At 36.4% G+C, this 11,523-nt stretch overlaps 1 protein-coding gene across 1 annotated transcript; it reads left to right on the forward strand.

Annotated features, from left to right (window-relative positions):
- Positions 1-212: 212 nt before the first annotated feature.
- Positions 213-6,115, forward strand: LOC116144733 (zinc finger protein zpr1-like). The gene is made up of 16 exons (XM_031430171.1): positions 213-400; positions 494-538; positions 635-675; positions 1,167-1,248; positions 1,879-1,923; positions 2,189-2,245; positions 2,746-2,805; positions 2,892-3,019; positions 3,376-3,640; positions 3,733-3,799; positions 3,918-3,988; positions 4,067-4,156; positions 4,705-4,813; positions 4,898-4,989; positions 5,533-5,638; positions 5,993-6,115. The coding sequence occupies exons 1-16, from the start codon at positions 284-286 to the stop codon at positions 6,094-6,096; spliced, it is 1,479 nt and encodes a 492-aa protein (XP_031286031.1). The 5' UTR covers positions 213-283; the 3' UTR covers positions 6,097-6,115.
- Positions 6,116-11,523: the final 5,408 nt, after the last annotated feature.

Consider the following 11,523-nt stretch of genomic DNA (forward strand, 5'->3'; position numbering starts at 1 on the left):
CGACCACAGCCAAGTGGTTATACCCGCTATCTTCGAATAAGTTGAGGTTGCCCACAGGCCCCACACACAAATTAACTAACATATATGGTTATTATGCAACATGGGCCGGGTTTGGTTAAGGCCCATTTTATTAGTCCAACTTATAACCAATTTCTAGATCCCTACCCGCCTCTTCTAGCGAATCTAGCCCCTTCTGGAGTCGCTACTCAACTTTTAACTCACACATACTTTCACCAGAACAACAACTAAGAAGAGAGAAGAGAGTCGTTTGAATTCAAAAGAAATGGAAAACAAAGAAGAAATAGTCGACGTTCGGTCAGTAGTAGAAGCTGTTTCTGCCGAAGACGGCGATGCTCCTCTTTACCAAGTCGAAAGTCTCTGTATGCGTTGCGGTGAAAACGTGAGTTTTCTTATTTCAACCTACTCGAAGCCTTCTTTACTCTAATTTTTCGACTTTTTTATGCCAATTTGTATGTTTTTTACTCTTTAACAGGGAGTCACGAAGTTTTTATTGACCTTGATACCGCACTTCAGGAAGGTATGCAATGTGATAATGTCTGTTTATTCGTAAATTTGTTTGTTTCTTTTTCTGGTTTAGCAAGTCAAAGTTTTTTTTCTTTTTTGTTTCTTGTAGGTCTTGTTGTCAGCTTTTGAGTGTCCACATTGTGGTGAGAGGTAATTCTGAGACCAAGTTTCTTTGGCTTTCTTTTGGAATGCATTTTACTTCAAATATTTTGTTTTGTTAATCGTACTTTAATGAAGTATGGATTTTATGTTAGAACTTCAGTTTAGATATAAGTTTTATGTTTATCGTTATTGTTTACATAGCATTACCTTAGTTAAGTTGGATAGTTATTTTATTTTCAGAAAAAAAAATGTATTATTCAATTTAGATGGGACAATTGGAATTTGGAAAATTATACTTTTGTAATCATTCATTGCTGTAAGATGATGGGTTTTTTTTATGACTATCTATATTTGCTAATATTTTTGGATTGACAAGATTCAGAGTAACCTGATTAATGCCAATTGGTTTATCTTAAGGTTTCATAATGAAATTCTACGGTGTCTTTTCCCCCTTCAGGATGTTGGGATTCAAAATAATGCTTGAGTTAAAATGATCTTCTTCTGGTCCCTTCTTTTATTTTTATTTTTTTTCTGTGTAGGAACAACGAGGTTCAGTTTGCTGGTGAGATCCAACCTCGGGGTTGTTGTTACCATTTGGAGGTACCATCAGGTGATCAAAAGGTATGTCCACTCGAATATCAAACATGGTGTAACATACAAAAATTCTGTGTTGGAACATATAGATTTATAGGATTAATAACTGAGCTTTTTTTCTTTTTTTCTTTTTTCTTACTCTCATTACAGAAACTATGTTAACATTTTCTTGATACTTGTAACACTGTATGCTTTGGCCTCTTAAGTGTTGCTCTCTCTTAGTTAACTATATTGGCACTTTGAAAGCTATTTAGTTAAGGAGTACCAGGTTTTCGTATGAGATATGTTTGAAATATCTTAGTTCACTATCCTTTTTATTGTTGGGCATTCTTTCCCACTTTTGTGGTGTCTTTTATTTACATTAGGTAATCGATCTTCATTGGTGAATCATTGTTCCTTTCTGCTGTGTTACCCTTGAAAATGACTCTCTTATCGTTCTGCAGGTTTATTTATGATATTATTGTAATCTAATATGGAATTTCACCTACAACAGATTTTGTTTGTACTTGTTGTACTAATCCTAAAATCTTTAGTTTTTATATAATTGTCATTCTTATTGGTCTAAAGCTTTTCTTTTACTTTCTCTCCTCTTTAATTTTAAGTTTTTTTGGTAATCTCTTAGTGAGTATGGAAAATTGATGACTGCCTTTAATGCAGATGTTCCACCGACAAGTTGTGAAATCCGAGTCTGCAACCATTAAGGTATTTGAATTGATATACCTGTTACAATTTGTATACAAATACACAGTTTATAGCCACAGTTATGTGTGCTTATAATTTTTAACCTTTTTATTGTTTTGTGGATGTATTAATTTTCTTGGAAGTGGGGATTGATAGCTTGTTAGTTTACAACTTTGAGTCTTTTTTTTTTTTTTTTCTCTCGCAAGAATTGTTTGTTAGAAGCAGTAAGAAAGTCTAATTCGGTTAATGCTGAGACAGTGATTTCTTTTATGTTATCTTGATGCAGATTCCTGAACTGGATTTTGAGATTCCACCAGAGGCTCAGCGGGGAAGTCTATCAACTGTATGTCCTTTAAATCTAACACATTGCTGGATTTGTTTATTTATTTTCCTTCTTGTTGGGTTCTAAGTGTCTTTGTGTTGGGCACAAAGAAAGTCGCTTCTGAGTTTCTTTCCTCTGGAAAGAGAATTACTTTATATTTCTACCATTATCCTACTTAATAATGCAAATATGGAGAAATACATACAACGTAAATAAATGAGGTGTCTATCAGTGCAGTGAACATATAGCATATTATTTTGTCTTCTTGACAACCGTAATATTGGAAATTGAAAATCCCTTCTTTGCTGATATGAGGTGGGATGAGGGAAAAAACTTCTTTGCTGATATGAGGAGGGAAGTGATCCCTTTCCTTTCTTTTTTCCTTCATCCCTTTCATACATGTTCCCTGCTTTACTTCTTGCTTTATGCCAAATCTAGAGTTAATAATGGTACTTGATTAGGTATTCCTAGGTTTCTCTTTGTGTTACATTTCTCTATTTGATCTAGTGGAGTTTTTCTAGCTTGAAGGGATATTGGTACGAGCTGCAGATGAATTGCAGGCCCTTCAAGATGAACGCAAGGTGCATCTTCAATTTGGCATTCGTTGTTTTTGATATTACATTATGCCTTTTTCCTGCTTATTAATGCTATCTTCTTGGCTATCCAGAAAGTGGATCCTCAGACTGCCGAAGCTATTGACCAGTTTCTGTTGAAATTGAGAGCTTGTTCTAGGGGTGATTTATCCTTCTCGCTCATCCTTGATGATCCTGCTGGGAACAGCTTCATTGAGAATCCGTAAGGAATGAGTTTAATTGAGAGTTTCTATTTCTCTTGCATGATTTGTGCTTTCCATAGGATGGATAGGTTGTAGTTGTATAAGTTGCCTTTCTTATCTTCCTATTTTTCTTGCATGGACACCTCTCTTATATAAAGAGATAAAGATCTTTGAAAAATCTTTTGTTGTGATTCTTTTGGTGGAAGGTCTCTATTAATATGCTCTAGAGCTTTGATCTGGGATGGATCTTGATGAGTTCTTATGTTTGACAATTTTTTGAACCTTAATTTGGTTTGACTCTGCCCTAATTAAGCATGCAATCATATATAAATTTATATGTTTAAAAAAGTATGACTCTGTATTTTGATATGGATAGGTATGCTCCATCTCCAGACCCATCATTACATATTAAGTTCTACGAACGAACTCCAGAGCAACAAGCATCTTTGGGGTATCTTGTCGACCCAACGCAGTTGGAAGAGTCTCGTACTGTAGTAACTGAGGAATCCAACAGCACTTCTGATCAAATGCAAAGAGTACCCCACGGATCAGTTGGAGCAGTAGCTGGCCACCGGGCCATTGCTCAGAGCAATTGTTCCGAAATGGCCGATGCTTTATTTAGATACTCAGCACCAGAAGAGGTAGGGCAATTTCATATATTGATATTCTGTATTTTCTTGTTTTCCCAATTATTTTTGAATGTTCTGTTACCTGCTGTCTGCATTTGTTATAGGTTATGACTTTCCCATCTACCTGCGGGGCATGTACTGCTAGATGCGAGACTCGAATGTTTGTAACTAGTATCCTTTTTACTTTCTTCATTGTTATTACTATGGGACAATCATCTAAGTTATGTCTACCAGCATTTGTAGTTGGGCTATTTTATGCATAAACTTTGTTGAGCTTAACAATAAACAGGGATTCCATACTTCCAAGAAGTAATTGTCATGGCATCAACGTGTGATTCTTGTGGTTACCGCAATTCCGAGGTTTGTTGTAACTTTCTTGTATATACTTTATCCTTTTCACATGTGATGGTGAATTCTGATTGATGCATTCTTGTGCAGTTAAAGCCTGGTGGTAGAATTCCTGAAAAAGGAAAGAAAATTTCTCTGTGTGTTAAGTACATTAATGACTTAAGCCGTGATGTGATAAAGGTATAGTTATGTGGATTCTTTTACATTTTTTAGCTATCGATGTAGCATTGTTTGGCCTTAACAACTTATTCTATGGAGAATTATGTATTTCATCTTTGGTTGTAATTGTTGTGCCTTCTCTGCCCGTCTTTGTGTTTGTTTATTTTATTTTGTGTTATTAGTTATTTCAAGTATATTTTATGTATAGCTGGTGATGATCAAACTTTTTGGGTATATACACTAGCTTCTGATTCTGATATGGATGCAGCTTCCCTTTTGAAATATCCATGCCTTAAAAGGCAATAGGAAATATTTCATTGCACAGCAAGAAGAGCTACTTTGGTTATCCTATTATGTTATTTTGATCTGGTTTTCATTATCTTCTGATGAAGCAGCTTAAATACATTGCGTTTGGCAATTAATTGATTGTAGTTCTTTTAATTTTTATTTTTGGTGTTTCTGCCATTAGATTAGTTAATATATATAATTTACATGAGATGAGAAAACATTATTGTTGGCTCCTATTTTTTAAACTGTTTAATAACAAAAAAGCTTTTGAGATGTATCAGTCAGATACTGCTAGTGTTAAAGTTCCTGAGCTTGATTTGGAGCTGGCCAGCGGTACTCTTGGTGGAGTTGTTACAACCGTTGAAGGTTTGATTACAAAAATTAGTGAAAGTGAGTATGACTTCACAACTCTCTTTTGCTTGTTATTCATTTCTCAAGATGGATATCTAAACATAAATTGATATGCATGTGCAGGCCTTGAGAGAGTACATGGATTCACTTTTGGAGACAGCCTTGATGAAAATAGAAAAACCAAGTGGCAAGATTTCAAGGCAAGGTTGAACAAGGTATGACCCAAACTTCCTTAGAGATTCATGCTGTCGGTGAGCATACCAGTTCAGTTGTTTTTGAGTTTTTGTAATAATTATTTGTCACCAAGCTGTAAACAATCATCTGAATTGCCTAGGAAGAAAGGATAATGGAATTCCATTCTGTAGATCTGGCAATTATTTGATCATAATTACAGCTTGGGCACTCTAATGTTAAAAAGGCAGGGCAGGTAGAGTTGGTAAGGGTGGCACTACTAATATCAACCGTATATCAGGTTGAATGAATCAATTAAAGCTTGAGCCTCGATGTAGGTCAAAAATTAAAAAAAAAATGTCTTGAGCTGACTCAATAATTTAGTTTGAAAATGATATTTTCCTTTATAAATTGGGAAAGAGCATATGAATATAATCCATGTCCTTTATTTATTGGATATAGATAATATATAACATACGCTGTATAGAGTGATTTACAATATTGAGTTTGGAGGAGAATTTAAAGTTTTTGGTAACCTTATTTCATTTAAGCTCCTTCCAATAATGTTACCAATATAAATCTTGTAGCTTTTGAGTTTGGAAGATTCGTGGACATTAATCCTTGATGATGCATTAGCCAATTCTTTTATTTCACCGGCAACTGATGATATGAAAGATGACCACCAGTTAACATGTAAGTTTCTCTTCTTCCTAGTTTTAGCAAGTTAACTTGTAACCAAATTAGCTGTTTTATTTTTTTTTCTATTTATAACTAACTTTTGATTTTTTCCTTCGACGGATTACAACTATTCTTACAGAAGCTGTCAATCATTCAAAATTTATAAGTTTTAAGCTGTCAAGAGTCGTGTTTGATTTTTATGAATCGAAAATAAGAATTTTTTATGTTTAAATGAGGGGTTCATGGTACATCAGTTCAAACAATTCATTTTGTTTTCTTTTTATTTCTTAGTAATCATGCAATTGTACATTGTATCGGCATATAATTTGCATAAGTTAATGTTTGTTCATTGTGTAATTTTATTGCCAGTTGAGGAATATGAGAGGTCATGGGAGCAGAATGAGGAGTTGGGTTTGAATGATATCGACACCTCCTCGGCTGATGCTGCTTACAACTCAACGGATAATGCGTAAGGAACAGTATGCAGATTATTCTTTGAGGATGTGTGTACAAATATAGTAGACGTTTTATGCAAAATATATTTAAGCTAGTAGTTTTGGTTCAACATGTTGAAACAATACCAAATATGCAAATAGTGTGATTTTTGTGTAATGTTTCGGCAAACTGTATATTAAAGGGAAAGCTAATTTCAACGCTACCCTGAGAAAACCAGACGGTCCTCATTTGTTGCTCAGTGCTTCAACAGTGAGCTTTCTATTTCATTTGCCCAGTTCTGTTCTGTATACATTAAAATGGTATCAATTTTTTTTTTTTTTTTTTTGTTAAATTGTTTCGTCGTGAATGATGCTTTATTGAAAATGAGATGGTACATGAAATGGTGTCGTTTGAAGAAATCAAAACATTGTATGAATCTGAAACGATTTTTGTTTGGTGGGCTCTCAAAAAGTCTATGTTACATGTCATACCACACCATATTCCTTATTGTTATCAATTTTTGAGAACTATAATGTTTCTTCCAATGTTTTAAAACCCAACATGGGGTGAAACCTGGCAAAGTGGCGAGGTCGGGTCTCGGGTTGACCAGTTTAATTAGTTTGACTAGCGGGTTAAACCGATGTCTAATGGTTTAAAATCTAACAAAAATATTCTTAAAAATTACTGTAAGTTCTAATAAGTTTGAAATTTTGCAAAAACATCCCGAACACCACTGTTGGTGTCGGCAAATAGGGCTTGTGTCTAACGACGACAACACTCTCTATCACCACAAAAACACTCCTCTCAGCCTCTTGACCAAAATTCATCTCACCCCTCCCCTGCTTGCCTCCTTAATTGTTGGCGATAGAGAGCTTTTTTTGACAACATTGTTTTGCGATTTTCGGTCGATTCACTAATCAGAAATCGTCGCCGTTGCCACCATTTCACTCATCGATCATTTCTCTTCAAAAGCCCTAACATTCTAACATTCAGTTGTTTACTAATTGATGTCCTAATTTTTAGGATTTTCAAGGAATACAAAAATTTGTAACCCGACTTGCTGAAGGCTTTGGGTCTCGGTTGAATCAGATGGGCCAAGCCGAGTTTTAAAACAATGGTTTCTTCTCCTTAATTGTGTTTATTTTATATACATGCTAACTGATACAATAATAGAGAAATTGTGTGACCTCTAGAAGTATTCTTTGAAAATATTTTTCTACCAATTAAACTATTGGATAGGAGTTTGCCCAATGAATATGCAGACTTAGCCCAACATAACAAAAAGGCTCTTGGAAGTACAAATGAAGGGAGGACGACTTACACCTACCCAGAATTTGCTTTAAAGACAATTGGTACCAAAAGGTTTTGAAATGATAAATACCCACTTTCCATCCAAATCAGTTAGTAAATCTGTTAACTAAAATGGTATAATCGACATTCTATCATTTTTGTGGGGGTAATTTTGACTTTTTGTGTTTTAAGGTTTGTGCATAAAAAAAAAAGTTAAAAAAATTGCATTAAAAAATCTGCCCAAATCTCTTATCCTTCGTCTTCTTCTCCCCTTTCTCTCTCTTATCTTTCTCTGATTATCTCCTTTCTCTTTCTTCCCTTCCTTCTCCCTCTTTTTCCTCCAGTCACTAGGCAAGAACCCAGCACCAGAATATGGCCAGATCGAAAGCCTCTCTCCTCTCTCTCTTCCCGTCTTCATCTTCTTCATCTCTCTCATAAAAGGGCAAAAAAATGGGGTCTTTTGCAAAGCTGTCGCACTTCCCCACCCATTTTTCGGAAGCCCCGTCACCGAAAACCTTTCCTCTCCCCGCCAATCGTCTTTCCTGTGTGCCCTCTCCAAAACTCCCGTTTTCCCGTCATCGTTTGCTCACATTTCACCGCCCATTGAGTTCCTAGGGTTTTTGTTGTTTGTTGAATTGGGATTGATTGGTGTTTTTCGGAGTTTTTGATGAGAAATTTATGGTTGGAGATTAATTGGGAGTGTTTTTGTTTGAATTTTGGGGATTTTTGATCGGTTTTGGCATTGATGATTGATTTTCCAAGTTTTGGAACACCACTTGTTTGAGGTTTTGCCCCAAACCTTCTGAGCCTTGCGTGTTTTGGTTATTTTGAGTGTTTGAAAGTGATTCTTTGAGATTTTTTGCATTGAATCTTTTGGTGATTTGAGTGAGGATTTTTTGGGGCTTTGGTCGTTTTGCTGCTGGTTGTCCTATGGCTCTGGCGAGAGATGAAGAAGATGAAGACAAGATTTTAATTAAAATTAATTATAAAAATAAAATAATTAAAATCGATAAGAAATATTTTTATAAAATTAATATTAAAGAGAGAAATTGGGCAGAATGTTATATTTTTTTTTGTTGGATATAAAATTACCATATTATCATTTTTCAAACTAACTTTACTAACAGATTTGGACGGAAGGTAGGTAATTGACGTTTTCAAACTTTTTGGATACCACATTGTCTTTATAGCAAACTATGGGTGGGTGTATGTCGTTCGGCCTACAAATGAATAAAAACTTTTTGGTGTATTAGAAAATCCAAAAGTCTTGAGTTCCAGTCCTTCATCGGTTGTTTATAGGAGCGGTCACTGAAGCTCTTATCTGGTTAGTAGTTTCAAGGTCCTTGAAGATTAGTTGAGATATGCGTAAGTTGGTCTCGACACCTCGGTCGATCATTTAAAAAAAAAAAAAAAAAAAAAAAAAAAAAAAAAACAAGACAAGTCACAATCTCTTTTATTGAGGCATAATGGGCAGTCAAGAGCAAACATTGCTTTATCATTTGCTTGACTTAAGAATTTGGGAAATTATTTGCTTTTCCTTTTTCCTGTGCATGAAATTAACCACGACTAGGCAAAGCATCTTCCTTTACTATGAAAAATATGAATACAAAAAATTAAAGCAAGAGTTTTCTCCTTCATACACAACAATCTGCTCATTCTCTCTAATCTTCTCTGAAAAACGAGTAAGTCTGGTCAGAGTTGATCTCTTTCACCTATGAAGCCGTTTCACTTGTCTCATTGCACTGAGAAATGGGCTATATAAGCAAAATCTGGAAACTGAAGTTAGTGACTTGAACAACAAATTGCAGAATTTGATTGAAGGGAGGGACGATGTGATGATGTATGTAGTGTCCTAGCTGATCATCAAGCAAATGAAATGGCTGAGCAAGTGCCAGGATGGCTTTCAAAGGTGGAAGCTGCGGAAACTGTAGTTGGTGAAATGATGATGTATGTCTTGGAGGTTACTGTTCCAGGACTTGCAGGTCAAGTTATAAGTTTGGGAAAAGAGTTGCTAAAAAGGGCAATTGTGGCTGCTTAAAGGAGCTTTTGAAGTTGTAGCTGAGATGGTGCGGAGCTTCTGGGGTGAAAGGCCTATTGATCAGCCAACGATTTTAGGCCAACACTGACTTTTCATTTGTACTAATTTTCTTGTTCTTCAACGCTTTGAAAATTGGAGGCGTTCAATGTTTTATCTTTAGCCAATCTCGAGCATCTTCGTCATCCAATCAGAGTTTTGAAAATTTGAAGAGTTGAAGATTGAGAATGTAGAGAACTTAACAGAAATACGAAAACCTTATGGTTTCCAAAACCTTTTCACAGTTGCAATAGGTGAAGCTCCAAATTGAGGGACTTGACATGACTTGTGTTTGTTAAACCTCAGGCGTATATTATGAATGTGATGAGATGGCACGAAATATCAGTGTGGGAGATTGGCTGGAGATCCAGAGATGAAAGGAGATCTAAACCCTTTTGAAAAACTCTGATCTCTTATATTAAAAGATCTAAAAAATTTGAAGAGCATCTATTGGGAGCCTTTCATTCCACACTATCGAAGTTCATGTAGAGAATTGTTCCAAAGCTAAAAAGCTTCCACTCAATTCCATAGTGCAAAAGAACGTAAAATTGTTATTATTGCGAGGACTGCAATGGAAGATGAAGCCACTCGAAATGCTTCAGATCTGGTAATTTGGGTTACGCTATCAGAGCTAACCTATAGGGGGTACACCAGAAGATTGGAGTGAGTGGCTTTCGATTTTGGTCATAATTTTGTTCCAGTCAGTGTGACATTTTCAAATAAGCCATGTTGCTAGGATTGCTATTTAAAGGTTTCTTTTCTAATAGAGTAAACGTACATATTCCACCCACGGTTTGATGAACATCCCAAGTTGGTACCACATGTTCCTTTATTCCAGATTCCACCCTTAAAGTAACGGGAAATGGTTAGATATAACGCTCAGGGGTAAATTGGTCATTTCACAGGGAGGCGCCATGTAGCAGATCGTCGCCCTAACAAATCCGGCGCACGTTAGCAACATCGCCGCCATCATTTTTCGCTCTTTTCGGGCGATTTTCCACCCAAATCACCCTTGTACCACCATTCAAACCCTCATCCTCCCTCTACAAAGACATACCTTGACAACCCTCATCGCCTGCCGATACTCCAGCCACGACAGTCGCACATGCGACTGGTTTTCATCAGTGTCCACCGCGATGGCAAAAACGGTTGCTGGGCCATAGGGGTTTTGTAGATTAGGGTGGACGTTGGTTGCAGTGGTGATGCGAATTAGATTTTCGTCGCGGGAAACAACAATCCGGCGAAGAACGACGAAACCTACGTGCTAGCACCCGGCGATCGGAGGACCCAATGAGTTGGGAACCAGAGGGGTTTTGAAGGGCGGATGATGGGGAGGTGATGAGTGGACCAGGGGTTTTCGCCGGCATCGGAAATAGCCCAGCTCGGTGAAACGAGACGATGCACAGTCACTGAGGGTTGTAATTGATGTAATTTAAAATAAGATGGTTATTTATATTTTAGTAATTTAGGGGTTAAAATATAATTTATTAATTTAGGTTAAAGGGCATTATGGTAATTGTACTCACTATCCTAAAATGTAACAGTGTTATTTTAAGGGTGGAATCTGGAATAAATGGAACTGTGGTCCCAACTGGGATTTCGTCAAACCTGGGGGGGATAATTGTTGTTTTTTTTACTATCTAATTAAATGGAGTTAGTTAGACATTGACAACTGCTGTTAATTAAATCACAGTGTACACGTCTTCTTTTACCATAAGTAGGTTAGTTAATTAACTACTCAGTCTAAGAGTTGAGTCTGTTGCCAATACCATGAGAAGTTTCTTTACATATGTTATGCCAATTCCGGATGGTTAGATACGTGTCGCGTGTCCTTGAAGTACATCAAAGTCGGACGATTAGGATTTCCCACGGTGTGTCATTGGGTTACCTTCCTCATAAGGTGATTACTGTCATAAGTATAAGTTAAGCTGCCATTAGAATGGCCTAGTCTGTCACAAGCATGGAAGATACTGACTTAGATCCTAATTAGGGGGATATGCAGTAAGCACCCCGTAAACACCACGTCACCATTGTAAAACGAGATGGGGATAAAAGGAGTAATATAGCCTCGTTGCAAGGGAGCAGTATAATAGTTCAGAGA

This window comes from Pistacia vera, unplaced genomic scaffold, assembly GCF_008641045.1.
Source record: "Pistacia vera cultivar Batoury unplaced genomic scaffold, PisVer_v2 Contig454, whole genome shotgun sequence".
Lineage (NCBI taxonomy): Eukaryota > Viridiplantae > Streptophyta > Magnoliopsida > Sapindales > Anacardiaceae > Pistacia > Pistacia vera.